This window comes from Ctenopharyngodon idella, chromosome 6 (genome assembly GCF_019924925.1).
Source record: "Ctenopharyngodon idella isolate HZGC_01 chromosome 6, HZGC01, whole genome shotgun sequence".
Classification (NCBI taxonomy): Eukaryota; Metazoa; Chordata; class Actinopteri; order Cypriniformes; family Xenocyprididae; genus Ctenopharyngodon; species Ctenopharyngodon idella.
The window spans coordinates 11,202,945-11,224,567 of NC_067225.1; the positions used below are offsets into that span (position 1 = coordinate 11,202,945).

The 21,623-nt window shown below is 37.3% G+C and overlaps 1 protein-coding gene and 1 long non-coding RNA gene across 2 annotated transcripts in view; one reads left to right on the forward strand and one right to left on the reverse strand.

The window, feature by feature from the left end:
• Positions 1 to 21,623, forward strand: part of LOC127513925 (uncharacterized) — a 757,994-nt gene that overhangs the window by 101,083 nt on the left and 635,288 nt on the right. The window lies entirely within an intron of this gene.
• Positions 4,643 to 6,282, reverse strand: trim63a (tripartite motif containing 63a). Its single transcript, XM_051896125.1, has one exon. The coding sequence runs from the start codon at positions 6,120 to 6,122 to the stop codon at positions 5,082 to 5,084; it is 1,041 nt and encodes a 346-aa protein (XP_051752085.1). The 5' UTR covers positions 6,123 to 6,282; the 3' UTR covers positions 4,643 to 5,081.

A 21,623-nucleotide genomic window follows, 5' to 3' on the forward strand; every position in this document is an offset into this window, starting at 1 on the left:
CTTATCATTTTGATGGCGGATTGTAATCCAGAAAGGTCCAAATGACAATCATCAGTGACAACTGGAGATTCACCCGTAGTCAAAAGCAAAAGACTTCGGACTGCGGAGTGGCTACAGAAACTGAAATCTACAGGTAATGCTAATACACACTAATGCTGCCTTCACGTGTTATCGGAATTATTGTAAATACGAATTTCCGAGTTAAAAAAAAATTGCACATGAACGCCCTCCCATTTTGAAACTTGAATACGATAAGCTTCAGAAGGGGGAATTATCAAATTTCCTATAGCACGTGAAGGCAGCATAAATACACATAGTCACGCAATGCTGATGTTGTTAACATTAACAATTTGAGAACAAAGTGTAACAATAATAATAATTTGCACGGTTTGACGTGATCCATGCTAAGAGATCGTTAGATTTAATCACCATTAGCAGCGCGATTTATTGTAATGCTTTTTTCTCAGTTGGTCAGAACAAAAGTGGCAACTTACTTGTTCAGATTACATTTTCTGGTGAAAATTCTTATTTTCCTTATACTTCCCAGACACAGAATCTGTGATTCAGAAGTACAGTATCTACACCGATGTGGTGACTGACAGCAAACATTAGATTCATCTGCGCTACACAACCCACGTAAAGATGATAACTCCGCAAATAACTGCAATTGCAGGTTTCAAACAGAGATGGCGACGAAGAGGCAAAACTTACAGACTGCAGCTTTAAGAAAAGTAACCGTAATAACATTGACTGTTATTCCTCGTGAGGTGTAAAATAAACACTATCTCACGACTAATTCGTATGTATTTTACGAGGTGGCTAATTTGTATGAATTCATATGATTTGTCTAAACCCCAGTGACGGGTAGCTTTAGGGGCGGAGTTAGGAGTAACTCGTAAAATACATACGATTTAACAAAAAAACTTCGAATTTCTTTCTTGCTTTACAATCTAACGGTTACTTTTATTAAATGAGATGGCCTCAATGACATATGCAGCCTTCATATGCGACATTTCAATAGTACCTTTTTTCCTATTGTACTATGTCATCTGGGGGTTTTGTGTTTTTATGATAACCAGTTTTAAATTATTTACAATTTACGTGACAATATTGGTGGTGAAAAACAAACGTGATGTCCGCACACTGATATGACTGCTCCTAAAATCTTTATTGTAGCTCGTACAACGTTTCGACCATCAGGTCTTCATCATGGTGGTGTACATTACAGTAAAGCTTATGAGGCATATGGCAAGATGACAGAGTGAAAGTTTCTATTTACTGTACGCCCATCTACAGGCAATGTCTGTGGTGGCTAAAAATGAATCTGGGATAGTTTTACACATCACCGCACAGTCTTAGATGTGCACTCTGCAATACCTCAGTAATGTTGCATGTCTTGTGCAAAATGACACAGCAGTTTCTCTCCTGGAGTTTAATAGCTAAACAATCATTTTTACATTCCCTGGTCCAGCACTGTCTTTACCTTAGTGATAAACAGAAAAGTCCCTATCTAGGACTGTGGTTCAGGTAAAAGATTTGTCCTAATTTATGCTGTAGGTTAGGAGGTTGAATGAGAGTTGCCCTTTAGTGCATTGGGGCTAGACTATGGGCAGGCTGATTCATTACTCTAAAATTAGCTCCCATGCATTGACCTGTCTTTGGGTGCTGGCTAGGGGAAGTCCTGCTTTTATTTAGGGAAGCATTGCTGAGCTTTTCTAATGTACCAAATGGGTCCTTGCACACACTGGTTGAGTGTTTTACTGATGACCTGTAAAGTGGGAACAAAAATAATCTAAAGAGTTTCTCAAGACTAATTGTGGTTAAATAGAAAAGTATGAGACTGCCCTATAGTGAAAAATAAATATACTAAAATGTATTTGAAATACGTTTATTTCATGCTAAGTATACTACTAATGCATTTACATATTTATGTACTTAATAAAAATACCCTGCAATTGCACTTTTGGTATACTAAACTGGTATACTTAAAGTCTGATAAATTGGATTAACTAATTGTGTTCTTTAATTGTGCAGAAGTAGTGCTGAGATCCAACTAAAGATATACTGAAGTATATTCGATTGTGTTAAAGTTGAACTATTGCAAGTATACTTTTAGGTACACTTTAAATATCTTGCATTTAAAGATTAATATTATGGAAAGTTCATACAATGCTTATCAATATTGACAATAAAACACATTTTAGGCTTAATATTAAGAAATGTGCATTGTGCACAAGTAGTACTCCAAAGAAAGTTTAATAACATTTTTTATATCAGTAAGTCTCAAGCGATATGTCAGTAAATATGTTAATATATTTGAGCTATACTTAGTATGCTTTTTAATTATATTACTTTTTTTTACTACACTCTAAAATACACTAGGACTAAAAACAACTCAATTTTGATTGTTTTCATCCCAAGGGCTGGGTAAATACAGGACAGAACACATGTTGGGTTAATTTTACCCAGCAAATTGGGTTGTTTATTTAACCCAGCAATGGGTTGATTCATTTTTACTATAATAGCTGATTTTTTTCTTTTACTTCATACATGAATTAATGTTTACGGATTAACTTAAATCCTCTAAACTTTTTTACTCCACACAATCACTGATTTGCATGATAATTCCTTTATTTTCGATCATTTTATAGTATAGCATATTTTATATCGTTTTTAATATATATTGCCTTACATTTAAGATTGTTTAACAAATATTAGAAGTAAAAATTAAACATTTAGAAGTAATTCAAGTGTAATGGTCCAGTCTCTGTTGTCCTGTTTCCACCGTAACGGCGCTGGATGTTGTGCCGGAGATCGCTCGCGTTCGGCGGGGGAACTGATAACTTCAGACCGCCGCCTGAGTTTCACTCGTAGCCGAAAAATGCTGTGACTGACTCCATAACCTGTCCATAAATAATCAGTGTACAATTCTGAGAACGTATTTTAATGTCCTAAGTATTTATATTCTGTATCATTTTGAATAAAATCATACAATTTTATGCAAGGCATCACGCGAAAAGACCAACGCTACACTTGTTTAGGTGACTCACATCGTATGTTGCTTTGCATAAAATTAAACAATATACAGAACAATAACGAATTTTTAGTTCAAATAAAACGTACACAAACCTGTATTTTGCCGAAGACATGCACCAATTTGAAGGAGGTCGCAAAAAGCCTGCGATAAATAACTCAACCCCTGGGTTGTTAGGTCTGACCCAGGAGCTGGGTAACACAAAAACTACCCAAACACTGGAAAAATAACCCCCCAAAAATAGAAAAGATCCAAAAGTCTCAACCCAGGACTTGGGTAGAAAAAATAACCCAAGGTTTTTTAGGGTGTAGGGTGAACTGCTGGCTGAAAACAGCCAGAGATGAAAGCACTTTAATGTTGGCAAAACTGTTTCATGCTGTAGTAAATGTATTGTCTGTGGCTCATTTCCTAATGGAAAATAAGGTATCTTTATATTACTTAAAAAGATTATAATTATAAATATAAACAGAATACAATACATAGAATATAATTATTGTTTGATAGTTGGTAATTAAATTGTATGAACCAATCATTTGTTTATGGCAAGAACATCTTTAAAATTAGTTTCTGGACCAAGAAGATCTTGACACACACGTGCACACGCTTCATCTCGTGCCATCAAGGCCTCCAGCTCCAGCATGTTAGAAACATGAAAGCTGAGCCTCCAACTAAACAGATATATATACATGACAGACATGCACAATACTATTCACAGCAGCTCAGGCCAACATTCTCCGAGAGTTTCAAATCAACAGGTCAACCCTGTAAACAGCTGTTATGTTCTTTTGTTTAATACCATGTTTTTCTCTTAAACAGGCACGGAATTGTTTTTGTCTGATTTTTTGTTTTCTATATGTCTCTACAAAAAAATACGCTGCAGTAGTTAAATGTACAGATTTGAGTCTGAATTTGTTAATGTTAAAGTCTACGCTGAGTAAGCCAATTGGAAGTAAACATGAAACATTAGCACTTTACCTCTCCAGTCTCAGTGCTTTTATTTTTAAGAAAAAAAAAATATATATAGTTTATAGATTATTTCCCAAGGACCAGTGTTGTTGCTATAAAATCATTACAGTTTTTATAAATCCTGACAACATGAGGTATTGTTCACTCTCTAAAAAACAATTTTTGTAATAGGCCAGCCTGTAGCTGTAAACTTATAATGGCATTCATTTTAATGGCTGTTTACTGGTTACTTGACATGTACGGCATTGTTATTCACATCCACCGTTAGGGTTTGTTTTAGGGCCATAGCAACAGTTTCTGTAGCTGATAGAAGAGTCAGTGTTAACCTCTGGTCCATAACTTCATCAAACATGCCTACCAGCAGCTGTAATTGTCAGGGTTGGAAACATGAGGCCTGCATCCCACTGTGAGTCTATTCCTGGAGTTCTGTGGCTTCTCTCATTCTCACCATGCTAAAATAGCCACCCACTTCAACTGTGCTCAATGCCTCACAAGGATTGGTTGGAGAGAATGCAGATATAGCCACGCAGTTGAAAGGGGTTAAATGTTAAGAATTTTAAGGTCATCTGAAGGTGTGTGAAATGTTAAGTTCATCTGAAGGTGTGTGCAACTCAACAAATGATTCATTTAAATAAGCGAGACTTTTTTGTTGTTGTTGTAAGTCCTTTATTTCCACTGAATTATTCAATGAACATGAACATTACATTACAGTTCATCATCAATCAAGTGCATTCAATATTTCAAGTATTCAAACATTTGGATCTCACATGACACTCTAAAGTAAACTAGCAGGGCTGTATTCTACAGCGTATAATAGCAAACAAAACATAAACTTCTACATTCTAATAAAAGTATAAAAAAACATAATTCGATATTAACATCCACATTAATAAAAAAGTACAAAAGTCAAGTGGAAAAGACATTACAAATGGTGCAATTTGTACAATTTGTACTAAAACTGCTTTAAGATTGCACTTCCCTCGTCTCACAGTTATCAAAAGCAGCTAGATGATTGTCCTTATCGCTGAGGTTTTTATCTACTGTCGTCTCTTTTTCCCCACAAAGTCTTTTTTTATAGAGCTTATTCCTCCTCTTCTTCTTCTTCTTCTTCCTCTTCATTTTCCTGATCATCATCGCCACGGACTCCAAAGTCCAGTTTGGCAAGCATGGCCTCTACGTCTTCAGTGAAGAGCGTGAAGTGGTCCATACTCTCAAAGCCGGGCTCTGGCCTCTGAAGATGTGAGTTCTTGGATGTATCCTTGGCTTCGGTGATGAGCTGCTTGGCTGCGATGAGGAACTCTGCCGTGTTGGAGTTGTCTATTGTCTGGGAGGCTTTATCCATCAGCTTGATGCTGGCCTGCAGGTGTTCGTTGTACTGCTGGATTAGAGATCGCACCACAGCCACCTTCTCGTCCTGTTCTTGAGCGATCTGTTCTAGGAGCTGGCTCTTGCGGTCTTCTAGGATGGCATAGAGTAGGTCAAACTTCTCCCCCAGCTTCTGCTTCTGCGCTTGGCTGTTTTCTTCCACCGCTTTGCAGTTTTCCTCCATCTGCTTTAACATCGCCTGAAGGCAGCTGTTGCTGGCGCCTAGCAGGTCGATTGAATTTTTAAGTTCGGACTTCTGTGCTTCATAAACAACTTTTAAAGTGGAAACCTCACAGTCCTTGTGCTCACCGAATACCTTGCACATGGAGCAGGTAGGTGTCTGGCAGGTCATGCAGTAGATGTTAATTTTTTCATCTTTGTGAACCTCACACATGGGCTCTTTTGTTTCTTTGGATTTCAAAGGAGGTTCAAGGGCGTTACCTCCTTTCTCCAACTGCTGCTTGTAGATGTCAATGATGTTCTCCACCAGAAGGTTCCTCTGTAGACCATAGACACCGTGGCGGTCCAGAACCACCTCAAAGCGGCAGGTAGGGCATCGGAAGATGCCTCCAGAGTAGTGGTAGGGGTTTTTGGAGTCGTAGAGGTCACTGGCGCAGCAGCGGCACAGATTGTGCTGGCATGGTAGAATGACAACCGGCTTTGTGAACATGTCCAGGCAGATGGGGCAGCTCAGCTGTTTCTCCAGGCTCTCCATGGGACTCGGAGCCCGGACTATTTGACCCGTTCGGATGTCCATTGGTGTCGTTTGAGGTAGAGTCCTTGTAACCTTCACTGCTTTGCCTTTTCGTTGAGGTTGAGCTTTAGTGGTTGCTTCTGCCTTTACTGAAGTTTATCTGATCTGTCGAGGCAGAACGCACTTGGGGCTTATATACCGGCCAACTGCCTGTGACACTTGATCCGTGAGGCGGCTGGGGCAGGATTGCTCCCACCACTTGTTTATGCGGCTGGATTCGGAGAAACATGCTGCCCTCCAACACAACCCACTGAAGAACAAGTCACATGCCAAACTTAGCAACACGACCCCCTCCCTTCCCAAGCCCTCCATCTGCAATAGAGTGTGTTGGCGAATCACAAAGTCAGGCCAAACAAGACCCATGTGATAGCTGATGGCATGTAGACATCCAGACATCCAGAACTTCCCTGACTGCACAACAACATAGCAGGTCAGGAGGAGTTTTAGGACAATTGAGCAAGGGGTGAGTTGTGTACCACATAATCTGTTTTAGGCTGCATTGTCCTTCGCGTGTTCGTCCTGATGGCCGCTTGCCACCAACATCCGTCTGTATGGTTCTGGAAGAGAGATCAGGTGGTTAGTGAGCATGGGCAATACAGGTCAGATTTTCCACCGCATGGCAGGGTGTTTCACAACTTCAGCACAGTGAATTTGTAAACAAATAGTCATATGGTCGACAGCCATGCCGCCCCTCGACATCATCTTAAGCAATATTACACTGGAAGTGTCATTGTCCCCTCCTGAAGATGTGCTCCAAAACAGCAGGTGGACACTGCAGTTCATAGTAAAGCATATTTATGTATGTCATGTTGGTTGCAGAATCATCTCACGCACACGTGTGTGTTGAAACAACATGTTCAGACCAGTATGTGCCCATCAAAGATTATTTGGAGCAAAATTAGTTGTTTTCAAGTGGCAAAAAACATACAATACAGTATGTTAAGTGTTTAATTATTATAAGTGGTCAACATATTTTCAACTGTATAATTGCTGCTTCACTGCTTATTAGTATTTGAAAAACCTTTGTCCACCAAATCAACGTCATGTGGTATGATCAACAAAATTCCCGTGGTGCAACCAACATGTAGGAAAACAAATCAGTGTTGTTATTGTTGTTGTTCACTTTTGTTAATTGATAAAATAAAATAAAAAAGAAAAACTTTAAAATGTTGTCTTGGCAACTACCTGAAGAAAAAAAAAGTAGTAGAAGTACTATATTATTATAGACTTAAATAAAAATATATAAAAAGCTATAAGGAAATATTTTTTAAAAAGGCTAATAAAGTTGACAAAAGAATTACTAAAACTTAAACTGAAAGTAAATAAATTAAATAAAAGATTATTCAAAATATTAATAATACTCTAATATATAGATAATACTCTGTCAAGGTCAGAAATTTTCTTAAAATCTAAAATAACTTAACCTTAATCATATTTAGTAATTAATTATTCATTATATATATATTATACAACAGTTCTTTCTGGTTCTGAAATCTGATTGGCTGAGAGCCGTGTGATATTTTAGTGATAACAGCACTCCTACCTTTTCACCGTTTGTATCACTCCGCCTGAAGCGACTGTCATGGCGGCCGAGCGAATCCACCGTATTTTTTACAAATACAACACTTGTTGCACCTGTAGTTTTAAGAGGTTTTTTTTAGGTGAGAATGTAGTTGTTTATACCTGAAATATGTGATTCACTTTTAATCATAGCGCCTATTTTACAGTTTGTTTAGACGTTTTCGGAGATGTGCGCTCCAGGCCATCAGCGGCCGTTCACTGCTCGTGTACCCGCCGAGAACAGTATACCACATGCCCTTTGCAGAGTCATTACACTGAAACTTTTCTTGAAACTGGTAAAAAAAAAAAAAATACAATATTGTACACTTTTGACCCATATAAGGTTTTAAATAGATAAATAAATAAATCAAGACATAAAGCTGTGCAGTTTCTTTGTGAGTGAACACAATGGTCAGTGGTGGAATTGGCTGCAATGGAAGGGGCACCAGATAAAATCTTGCCTATTGCAGCAAATTGGTCAGTGCCGGCCCTGAGTTTGGCACCTATATTTGACACCATCTAGAGCTTCATGTAACCTTTATGAAAAGTCATCGAAGACAGTTTGTTGGCCCTGTATATCATCCATGTAAATATAAACAAGTGTGGGAGCCAGCTGAAAACTGACACCAGCACAGACACTTATGCAACTCTTGGACACAAGTGAATTTTAAAAGATGTACTTATATTGCTAGTGTTCAAATGACTTCAAATGGATGTTTGTGGGTTGTTTTAATATTTTGTGTGTGTTTTAGCAATGAATTATGCTCCTGGAACAAAGTGTCTTGGTTCAATGTGAGGTTTAAATGTCAGAGACTGGATCAAATCACCATTCGTTTTCTTGCCATGGGTAATTCTGTGACATCTGTGTTATCACATGACACAATGTGACGAAAGAGATCAAATATAAAGCTTTCCCCAATTAAACAAAAAGAAATGAACGCTCTCTAACAAGAGACCATTTGATTCCAAACACGATAAAAGTCATTTCCATTAAACACAACATGTATGCATGGGGTGGAAATGACAGGGTACACTGTAAAAAAATTATTTTCATGATTTGTTATCACAACATTTTTTTCTTTTCTCAAATCAACTTAGATAATTAATGTGGTTCAGATAACATAATATTTTGAGTTTCTGTTGATTAAACCAATCGCTTTCATTGTATTAACTCAAATTTTTAATTTCAGTGAACTCAAAATTTTAAGGCAACCAGGTAACTTGCTTTTTAAAGTTAAACCACCAATTCTTTTTTATAGTGTAGTGGAAATTTTTGTGACTTTCAGATTATAAAAAGACAGAAAAATAATTATTTTGAAATACATACAAGTCCGCTGTTTAAATTTACATTAATATCCATTTCTTACATATTACATATTTGTTATATATCATTAACATATTTAGTTGACAATTTAAAAAAGAATAATGAAAATTTAATGTGAAAAGGAAGTTTTATCGGTTTTTTTGTATAGTGTATGACTGAAAAGTGTCCACTAGGTGGCAGAATATACCAATTTTTTTTTTTTTTAACTCCTCATTTACAAACTGTCTCAAGCTCTTTTCAGTTTTGCTGTAGTTTATGGTTCAGTTATTGGTTCAGTCTCTATGTGAGTGAGCAGACTTAGAGTCGGCCCCATGATGCACGCAGTTCTTATGTCTGTGAAAATGTGTCGCCTCTCCAACAAAAGTGTTTCCTACAGTGTATGTATTCACTGGAGACCGATTATTTGTTCTGGGGCCGCAATCAAAGATAACTGATGAATGTACATTTCCTGACTGGAGCCAGTTTGACCCCTATCAACAGAACCATCTTTGTGTCTGCAAGTCTACAATACGAGTCCATTGTGGCTGTGTGTATGAGAGACACAATGATTTAAAGGACTTAGCAAACCAATGCTGATGTGATTGACGCTGTATAAGGCTGTTGTGCAGAATTCTGTGCCATGTCAAATGTGCCAGCGACGACATGGCGTGCAGACGAGATTCCTGTTCTTGACCGTGTGTTTAACTTCCGCCACTCAGAGGATGTCGAATGGCCATAAATACAGCAGTGTGTTTGGCACAATGACACGGTCAACAACAACACTGATAGAAGTTTTCCCACGCTTTAAGAAATTTAAATGCCAGCAAAAACATTGTAAATATCTAGTGTGCTTATAAAATGTACACTCTAAAAATGCTGGGTTAAAAACAGCGCAAGTTGGGTTGAAAATGGAAAAACCCAGTGATTGGGTTAAATGTTTGCCAAACCTCCTGTGGCAGTTTTATTTCACCCAACTATTGTTTAAAAACAACTATATGTCCGGCTGATGAACCCAAAATAGGTTGGAAATTAAAAATCAGACACATAATTATGTGAATGCTGGGTTAAAAACAACCCAAGTTGGGTTAAAAATGGGCAAACCAAGCAACTGGGTTGTTTTAACCAAGCAGTTGGGTTAAACGTTTACCCAACCTGCTGGGTAGTTTTATTTAACTCAACTATTGTTTAAAAATTACTGTATTTCTTGCTTAAATTAAAATATGTAAAATATGTTGGAAATTAACATTTATTAATGTTTAATGAATAATATTTAAACAATAAACATTTATTAAATTGTTTATTAATAAATGTTCACATTTTGATTATTATTGTTGCCTCTAGTAATTATGTGTCTGATTTTCAATTTCCAACCTATTTTGGGTTCATTTTAAGCCAGACATATAGTCATTTTTAAACAATAGTTGAGTTAAATAAAACTACCCAGCAGGTTGGACAAACATTTAACACATTCACAGGGTAAAACAACCCAATCGCTGGGTTTGTCCATTTTCAACCCAACTTGGGTAATTAAAGTAATTATCCCCTCTTTTTTTTTTTTTTTTACAACATTAATGATATGAGCTGCCTGTTTAGTGTAATGCAATAGAAAAATTCTCACAGAAAATTTTAGGTTTTATCCCCCCATCAAAGATTATATTATTCCGACAGGTTCTCAAAGCTGGTGATCTACTCATTTTGGCAAGGAGAGGGTTAAGTGTTATCTCACTAAGTTCAGACCAGGTCAGAAAAGGTCAGCTTCCTATTACTGCTAAGATTTTCTCTCGCCTCCTGACAGCTGTTGATTTTTAGCCAAAAATTGTAATCTTATGAACTTAAAGAAAAAATATATGGCACATTACACATCAAATTCTCTTGAGTCAAAATCTTCATAATTGTTCTGAGAAACTCACTGTTGAGCACTACACATGCTTTAAATCCCACTCTTCTGGTGCCATGTGACTATGTCTCTGTCCGCCTCCACTCTGAATGGCCACAAATTTGTCAGGGGTAAAAAATAATCAAAGCTATACTTTTCCGTGCTCCTGAGAAAAGACACATGTGTCGGGAGTCACAGAACGGAGGAATGTGTGAGGGAAGATGTCCAGACAGGGACCTTGGTTTTACACTCTATAAATCTCTGTCGAGATTAATCATTGTTCATGTGGTTTCCACAGGCAGACGGAGCACATGCAGGCTTCTCTCATCACCTATATACTTAAATCTTCCCACTGGAATATAGACTAATGAGAACCTTCTGGGACTATTTGAACTGTTAGGTTTCTTCCAGATAAAGTTGAAAGCAAAAGACCCCGACAAGACATGCCAGTGGGCCACGTAAAAATCTGCAGGTGTACAAGTCTATACTTGTCTTTCAGTGAATAAAACTGGGTTTGGAGGAAATCTATTTGCAGTTACAATCAGTAAATCTTCAATAAAAAAGTGTACTTTTTAAAAAAAATATTACTTATAAAGACTTTTTTTTCTAGAAGATTTTTCTATTTACAGTCATTTTAACAGCAAAAATAAATAAATCTGCATATCATTTTTGGGAAAAAAAATATCTCTTATTCCTTTTAACATAAATACTGTCAAGAATAGTCTACGTTGTATCTCTTTAAGATGTTTTCTTCTCTACTTTCACTTTTAGCTTTCATGGTGGACAATAATATCTCTAAAGCTGCTTTGGAACAATATTTATAATGAAAAGTGTTATACAAATAAACTGAACTGAATTGAAAATGTTTCTCTTTAAGTTTACATGTCTAAAAGTACTATATAATAGGCATAAAAATAATACACCATTAACTTACTATAACGTAAATGTTTTCCAGGTATAATTTTAATAACGATTTTTGGCTTCAAAAATGCTGGGTTAAAAACAACTCAGGTTGGGTTGAAAATAGACAAACCCAGCGGTTGGGTTAAATTTTTGCCCAATGTGCTGGGCAGTTTCATCTAACCCAACTATTGTTTATAAATGACTATATGTCTGGCTTAAAATGAACCCAAAATAGGTTGGAAATTAATAATCAGACACATAATTATAGAGGCAACAATAATAATCAAAAGGTGAACATTTAATAATAAGCAATTTAATAAATGTTTATTGTTTAATTATTATTCATTAAACATATTAATAAATGTTAATTTCCAACATATTTTGAGTTCATTTTGATCAAGCAATATAGTCATTTTTAAACAATAGTTGAGTTATATAAAACTACCCAACAGGTTGGGCAAACATTTAACCCAACCGCTGGGTTAAAACAACCCAATCACTGGGTTTGTCCATTTTCAACCCAACTTGGGTTGTTTTTAACCCAGAATTTTTTAGAGTGTAGGAAAGAGGTCCCTCGTAAGGGGATCCTTATATTTGGGGGTCCCAAGCTTTAAAACCCCTTCATTGACACATATGCTTTCCATCAGATTACACAGTACCTGATGGTCACGTCATCATATCAGAAACTTTGATCTCTGAGATTTTTTCATGTTTATTTGTTCAACTAAAGGGTTTCTGTACTGAAAAGATTGCCAAGGACAATGAGGCAGGAATTCCCAGTTGAGCCGTGTCTGTTTAGCTGCAGTGGGAGTGCGTGAGAAAATGAAGGAGCTGGGTGGTATTGTTCGTTGCCATCATTTCCTTATGTTTGATCCCTCACCTCTGTTTTAGAAGCCCGCTGCCCATTTTAACACCAGCTTTAGGAGTGACCATAGACTGTGTTCATGGCTTTGTTTGGATGCTGGCGTCCATACAGATGTGGTTGGTTTCGACATATTCGCCCAGCATGTACCTAAATAGACTTTTCTTTTCTTTTTGAGGTCATGGGTGGAGTGTAGTGCCAGTCATTTCTTCAATTATGACTTTCAATTTCCAAAATAGTTTCCAGAAGGTTTACATTAACAATAAAAACAGAAAGACACAATGAGTATAAATTTGACCGTATTGCTTCATTCAAATTGTCAAGTTATTAATAAACATACAGGCTAAAATGCCAGGTTATGATATTTCAGTCTGAGAATAGTTTCTTTCCCACAGTCCAGGAGTGGTGCTTGATTTTTAATCGAGTGTGTGATAACAGCAGATCATAATCATTTACAATTGGCCAATAGAATTAAAGGAATTTGTATATGTGGAAGAGGAAATGGGTTGAATGAAGAGGACAGTGAGGGAGGATAAGAAAGAGACAGATCATATCCATCAACATCATTCACCACAGAGTGGAAGACTGGAAGACTGTCACTCTAAACAGGAAGATGTGGTCAGATTAAATGCAGATTACTGAAGTTTCTGTGCCCCCTCAGCAAAAGAGAGAAAGGCACACCAGTGTAAACAAAAGATTAGTCTCGCATGTAGTATCTTGGGTTAAAGGCGTTATTCACCAAACACCACTGGATAAATAAAAGTGCTGTTTACCTATCTGTCGGACCTAATGCATATTCTCAGGGTCTTTTACCATATTTAATGTCCAGGATGGAGGCATGCATTGACGTAATAGTGTACACAACACTGTGAACAGTATCTGCTTGGCTTTGGGCTTACTATTGTTCTTAGAAGTATTTGCTAGATGGATTAAGGGCTCCTAGTGAGCTTATTTTCTTTTTCTTGGTTTCATTTGCAGCCTTAATACATTCTCTGTGACATTTATGGTGGTGCTGTGACTTTACTTTTAACAGGTTTGAGCTTTTACTGATAAGGGCTGTAGTGTGACAGACATTACTGGTTTATGACGTCACTGGAAACCAGAGTTATACATGTGTCACACAGCCTTGTGAGATCTGTGGTCTTCATCCGTTCAAGAACATTTGGAGCTCAGCCATGCTTTTGCACAACACATTTTTCACAACCTACCAGGCACATTAAAACTTCATTCATTTACAAGATTGATCAGTGTAATTTGGCCTGTTATCAAGCTAAAAGAAAGCATAACATTTACAACTGAATGTAAATGAGCAATTTTACATGAGCACAAGATCTGTTGCTACTACTATGAGCGTGATTGTGATATTCAGACCACTAAGGCTATATTGCGAGTGTTATATTGCTTTAGCAATCATTAATGTCAATAAACAAGAACTTAAAGGTAAAGGTCCTTCAGGGTGAGGTGACTAAGTCGCATCATCTTGCTACTGGGGTACCTCAGGGCTCAGTGTTTGGACCAGTTCTCTTCTCCGTACATGTTATCACTAGGATCTGTCATTCATCTGGTTTTTCCTATCACTGCTATTCTGATGACACATAACTCTACCTCTCGTTCCAACCAGATGAACTGATGGTTGCTGCTCACATCGCAGCCTGCCTGACAGACATTTCTGCCTGGATGAAGGACCATCACCTTCAACTCAACCTTGCAAAAACGGAACTGCTTGTGGTTGGTGCCAACCCAACACTTCATCATAATCTCTCCATTCAACTAGGTTTATCAACCAGAACTCCTTTCAGGACAGCCAGGAACCTTGGAGTTGTGATGGATGATCGTTTAAGCTTCACAGATCATATTGCCTGTTCCTGCAGATTTGCCTTATACAACATTAGGAAGATAAGACTCTTCCTATTGGAGCATTCCACACAAATTCTCGTCCATTTTTTTAAAGGTCTGGTAATTTACCAGTAAAGACTGTATGTGTGAAAGGGGCTCACTTGTTGCTACCTACTGGTGTGTCGATGTACATTTCCAGCACTAAGCCCGTGTTTCCACCAAAGCATTTTTTTTCCAAGGCTAGCATATTTTTCCAATTGTTTTCAATGGGAGCGCCACGTTTTAAAAACGTCAGGTGCGTAACGAGTGATACAAAAGTGAAGTGCTGTTGGACTCTACAAATGCCAAATTCAGGGAACGGAATTGTTGCATAAATACTATTTTGCTATGCTTCTTCTACAGTGAAATATTTTAGATGAAGAAAAGAGATAAGTGTCTGTTTTGATTTTGATGCTTGAAATTTATCTCAAGGAACTCTCACAACTGAAATATAGAAATGTTTTTAGTTTATAGCAGTCTTATGGTTTGTCAAAGTGTGGTTCAGATTATCCACCAGTGTACTTTTCCCATGGCTGTCTAAAAGAACATTAGGTCTTCTCTGAGGGACAGCTGTAGAGTTTGATTTTCCCCAAATAGCCATAAAATTACCCAGAGTGTAGCTTGACCTCTATGTTGCTTTACCCTGGTCAGCTCTCTTAGATGGATTCAGGGACCCCAGGCAGAGGCTTAGGGACCCAGTTAATCTCTAATTGAATCTGGAGCAGGTCCAGCTAGCCACAATACAGGTCAAAACAGGTATGAGACACCATTTATTTGCTTTTCTTTTGTCTTTAAGCCTGCTTCTTATCCAAGAGCTCCCATCTCAGATTGAGCGTTGGTGAGATGTTGTTTTAAGAAGAGTCCATGCCAAAGATAACCTCTTTCAGGTGGTAAAATTTCTCTCTGTTTACCAAGTCTTCACAAATCTCTTTCATTTGTTAAGTCACAAGATCAAAAAGAGGGCATTGGGCCTTATTTCCCATTCCCATACTCAGCATAGCTAAATATACACTCCAAAAAATGCTGGGTTAAAAACAACTCAAAGTGGGTTGAAAATGGACAAACCCAGCGATTAAGTTGTTTTAACCCAGCAATAGGGTTAAATGTTTGCCCAACGTGCTGGGTAGATTTATTTTAACCCAAGTATTGTTTAAAAATGCCTGTATGTCTGGCTTAAAATGAACCCAAAATAGGTTGGAAATTAAAAATCAGACACATTATTACTAGAGGAAACAATAATAATCAAACGTGAACATTTATTAAGCAATTTAATAAATGTTTGCTTAATTATTATTCATTAAACTTATTAATAAATGTTAATTTATTAAACATATTAATAATTGTTAGTTTACCCAGCACTTTGGGAAAACATTTAACCCAACTGCTGGGTTAAAACAATCCAAACAATCGCTGGGTTTGTCCATTTTCAACCCAACTTGGGTTGTTTTTATCTCAGCATTTTTTAGAGTGTAGCTTCAGCATTTCCTCAGCTTGTCTCCTTGTGTGTATTAATAGTGTCTCATAACTGAATTGGAAAAGTGCCTTACGGGTTAATAATAGGTTTTTTAAAATAAAAATAAAAAATCAACTGCATAAAGTTGAGATTATTCTTATGTTACTTCATTACTAAGATGGCAGCTTTGGGAGGAAATTCATGAGATAAAAGATTCAAGCTTTCAACCAAAACCTAATTAATGGTGTACCAGTCTAATTCACCATTTTATTGAAAACATCTGAACCACTGCTCTGTGCTTGAGGTATAATTGTTCACCATCCCCTGATACTTCCAAGGTTGTAGCTCTTCTAATTGGGATGTTTTGTATCTAAGAAGGAAGTAGGCCAGTGCAGGGTCAACAGTGCTGCAATTAAACCATTTTCTGTAGGTCAGCGCACAGACGGTGGACCAAAGCTATAGTTCAAGGGTGTTTTGCTGGTATGCACCTCAAGCAAACACTCCTCAAGATGTGCTTATTTGTGAAGTGTCTTTTCTCTATCCAAGTGTCTTTGAACTGTGTCAGGGGAGGATGCAGCCAGACTCAAGATATAATAGTGAAGAAGTGCTTTATGATCTCTCTTACTGAGTCTCAGCCCATATGTTTGCTGATTCTTATCTGCTCAAAGATGTGGCAATGGTCAGTGGGGGAGAAGCACAAGAGAGTATTTATGCCTCCACGTCCCTTCCTCAAGTTTGAGACATGCCGGCTCGGCGCCACAGAGTGAAGCACAGCATTTTCACCTTGTTTATCTCTCTCACATTAGTTTGAAAGGCAGGCATTCTGAGCCTTCATTATGTCCATGTTTTATACAAAAGGCCTGGACTTATTTGCTATTGTCTGTCTGGTATTCTAAACAAAGGGGAATCAAGGCCATCTGCACGACGGCACATAATGGCTTTATTCCACAGGAGATAATTATCCCTGGTTGTAATCATAAAGTATCACTATCCCAAATACAAAAGCAGCTTATTTATTTCCTTTTGATTACATGAGGTTCATGTAATAATAGGATTTTGAATATTTTCACAGTTATAAAAGGCTGTCAACCACAAAGCTAACCAAACTTCGAGTGGAACAAATCTTCCTTTGACTTTATTTATTTGTTTGCCCTTAAACCAAATTGTTTTCTAGCCAAAGCTCTGAAAGAAGAGATTCATGCAAGTTTCACAAAGCAACTCTTGGCACTAGAACTCAGATTTGGAAATAATGACCTACATAGACTCTCTCCATGTCCTTTACTTTTATTCAAAAGGAATAGTTCATGCAAAACTCTGATACAGTTCTGCCATCATTTACTCACTCTCATGTTTTTTGTTTTTTTCAAAAATGTATGACTTTCTTTCTTCTGTAGAGCACAAAAAAAAATCTCACACTATAAACCCAAATAAGTTGGCAAAGCTCAAAAAAACTGAGGTAATCAGTTCCATCAAAATTTTTTAAGTTAAGGAATTAAAAGTTTAAGTAAGCAGAGCTGGCAGATTTTCATTTTGTACTCATACATTTTAATTGCTCATAACTTGAAATATTTGAGTAAACTAACTCATCCATTTAACTTAAAATTATCATGTAATCTCAACTTTATTTTTTTTAGTAGTGGAAACTTGGCTAGCTTTAATTAGCTACTTTAGTAAATGTCTGCAATGATTTGGTAGCATTAGCATAGCATAGGTAATACAGACAATTTAAAAAATTAGTTCACCCAAAAATGAAATTTCTGTCATTAATTACTCACCCTCATTTCGTTCCACACCTGTAAGACCTTCGTTCATCTTCGGAACACACGCATGCATCATGCTGCTCACATGACCAGAGCCGACCAATACTGAGCCGGCGTACTGAGCCGACAGAAATTTTATTTTTGGGTAAATGAACCCTTTAACATACACCTGTTCTCAAACTAAGCTCATGCTCCACTCGTCACCATGATGGTTTGGTAACCCCCAAAAAAACCCAACATAACAGACACTTTTCTAAATTAGCATAGCTAAACGCTACTAAATCTCCCACTTAACATTAATCTTGCCCCAAAAAAACATTATATAACACAATTTTAGCATTTACTCTCCCTTTCGAGATGCTGGGAAATAGAAATCCCAGCCCAGTTTCCGTTAAATTTAGGCTTGTCTAAATTAAAAGAAACAAGTTCATAAAACTCAAAACAATTAAATAATTCAGATTACTTAAAATGTGTCAGTTTTGTGAACTCAAAAGAAAAAGAAAGTTATAAATACTCATAAAAGTTAATTGGATTGAACTAATTTGTTTAATTTAAGTTTACCCTCCTCAAACCAATTCATTTTTTGAGCATTAGGGTTTAAAGTGTGTCCACACAATGAAAGTCAATGGGGTCCATTGTTACAGCTGAAGGATTCTTCAAAAATATTCTATTATGTTGAATAGAAGAAAGAAAGTCATCCAAGTTTGGAACGACATGAAGGTGAGTGATGACAAAAAGTTTTATTTTTGGATGTACTATCCCTTCAAGTATCCCCTGAAAACCTGAAAACTGCAGGCCTCGGCTGTCTTGTGAGCAATGATTATACAAACGTGTACTGTACGGTGTTTGTGCAATCAGCAGACAGGAATCTCTTTATGGCTCTGTGAAACAAAGCCAGGTCAATTAATGTAAATGCATGCACATACGCTGCAAGCATGCACCTTAGTACATAATCAAACTATTAATCATTGGGGGGAAATGAGACCTTTGACCCTTCCCTCTCGCTAATGGGGCCCCTAACAGAATGTAGCTATTCACCAACAAACTTTCAAAAGGATCAAGACTCTTGTGAGACTACTGATTCAGGGGGTAGCAGAAGAAATGATCCATAACATTCCATCTTGAATTTATAGAATGTGCTCAAAAACAGGTGTGCACATCAACATATCTTCACTATGGATTTCTGTGTTATTTTGTTCCATGTACCGTAAAATTCTTCCTTGACCTCAAATGAATAATGCACCAGAGGAAAGCATAAACGCAGAGTAACATCTTCTAAACTCCTTACTGTATCCTCTTGGCTGATGTTTCAATAGAATCACATTTTATTAGAATGATAACCCTCCCTCGATTTACAGATGAATTGGCTGTCATGATAAAACTCAAGCTGATTTGGCAGCATTATGATGTATGATTCTCAAAACACTTGTGACTCTTCTCAGTGATTTGCAATGCTGTAAATTCTATCATGGTTAATAACAAAGTTGACAAATTAATTGTGCAGACTCTTTGATAGGACTGAGATGGTACATAAATGGTGATGGTAGACTGAACATTTCCATTATACACATCCCGGACGAGCCCCCACTTCTTACAACCGGCTCTTAGGCTGCAACAAATAGGAGACCAGACGCCCCACTTCTTTGCAAAACATTTATTTAAAAACAAGAAGAACAAACATAAGTATAACATAAACAAGGAAATGATTTAGGGCCGGGCAGGACACTCGAACGCCATGCTGGAGACGATCGTTCAAAACGACACTCCCACATGAACAGTCTCAGGGGCATTTAACTCTGCATCCAACAAGTGTCAAGTGTGTCGGCCACGCCCCCTCCAGACAACACCTAAAAACACACACGCACAGCGTAGACTGGGACATCACACATGTAAATGTAATTTTTTGCAATGTTACATTTTTTTGTCTCAGGTTTTAACTTCCATATTGGATGGTGAAAACCTGGGTTAGATGCAAGCTCCAGAAAACTTGGATAAATTTTATATCAAAAAGAATTTATTTTGTTTTTTTTTAAATCTCCATTGAAGCTCAGTTATAGCATTGCCCTGGATCAACAAAAACAGATGTGAATGAGTTGTAAATGGGGTTACTTTAGACCCAAACTACTAAAAATATTGAGACACATTCATAGTGAATTCCTGTACACACTAAAACATCTTGGGTTATTTTTTCTATCCAAGTCCTTGGTTGAGCCTTTTGGGTCATTTTTTGGGGGGCTTATTTTTTCAGTGTTTGGGTAGTTTTTGTTTTACCCAGATCCTGGGTCAGACATAATAACCGAGGAGTTGAGTTATTTATCGCAGGCTTTTTGTGACTTCTTCAGGAGAGAGCAGTGCATATTAGTGCATGTCTTCAGTAAAATACAGGTTTGTGTACGTTTTATTTGAACTAAAAATTCGTTATTGTTCTGTATATCATATAATTTTATGCAAAGCAACATACAGGGGCGCGATGTGAGTCACCTAAACGAGTGTCGCGTCGGTCTTTTCGTGTGATGGAAACGCCTGATGCCTTGCATAAAATTTTATGACTTTATTGAAAAAGATACAGAATATAAATATTTAGGACATTAAAATATGTTCTCAGAATTGCACACTGATTATTTATGGACAGGTTATGGAATCAGTATCAGCATTTTTCGGCATTGCCCTTGATCAACCAAAACAGATGAGAATGAGGTGTAAATGGGGTCACTTTAGACCCGAACTGCTAAAACTGTTTAAATTTATGCTTATTTCTCAGTAATAAACTAACATATACTACATTGATACTGCAAAATAAAACTGTATGAACTATGCTATTTAGAAAAACAGAAAAGAAGGAACCGGACTCGGCTTAAGTTTTGTTTTGGTCAACTTTTTGTTTCGGGAAGCAGATAAAGGATCAATGATTGACAGTTTTCTGTGTCTCTGTCTATCAAAAGTAGTAAAGCACCCTCAGGATTTATCTGAAATGGACTCCACCAGATCCTTGTTGCTTGAAGTCTATATAGTAGATGTCAGCGGAGAGAATGGAGGTCAGGATTCAATACAGTAGACTGACAGCTAAGCTGCCTTTATCCCAGCGTCTGGCCCCTTTTTGTGTGTTCCCAGTGGCCTTGGGGCTTTTTCATCTCCTTGGCCTAATATTTACCCAATTTTGGAACCTTACCAGAGGAAGGAACACCAAGAAAAGAACCTCGAGTAAAGCTTTAAACATCGTAACTGTTAAGAGATATCCATGGGCTGTAAACCCATATTCTACCTGACACAAATGCACACACAGAGCTAAATGTGTTTGGCTGAAACTGACAGGTTAATGTGACTGAAACCAACAGAGAGTGTGTATATTCTGCGGTGTCATTAGGAAAAGTGTTTTTGGTTAAATCAATGGCTCTGTTGTTCAGCATCATCTTTGGCAAATGCAGCAATTGGACCCAGAGAAGCAGGGAGGGATGTTGTTTGAGTAAATGCAATGCTGTATCAGGTTCCTTTCTGATGAGAGATGGACAGGTTATGCCATAGAATACGTAAGTGTGTGTGGGTGTGAAGATGAATGGGGTTTGCATGGCCTGGAGTCAAGGGCTTTTTATAGATGCACAGCGCTGCAAGGGCTGGTGGGTAAAGCAGACAGTTATGAATGGGTCTGACTAAGACCCCATTAGCAAAGAGTTATTAATTACAGCCATGATAACAGATGAATGAGAGCGATTTATTGAATATTGCGCTGGGAAAAATAACCTTGTTTAATCTTCGTCATTTGTACAATCTGGTTTCTTTGATTTACAGGTTATGAAATGAGGAAGGAAAAATCTAACTGGAATCAAACTCTAAAAGTACCCAGTTTAGAAATATACAACAGAAAAAATATATGCAGATTTGATGAAGTGCAAAAAAAAAAAAAAAAAACTACAT

Bases quoted from the DNA above. Each gene is read 5' to 3' on its own strand.
- trim63a (XM_051896125.1), bottom strand. From the start codon at position 6,122: ATGGACATCCGAACGGGTCAAATAGTCCGGGCTCCGAGTCCCATGGAG.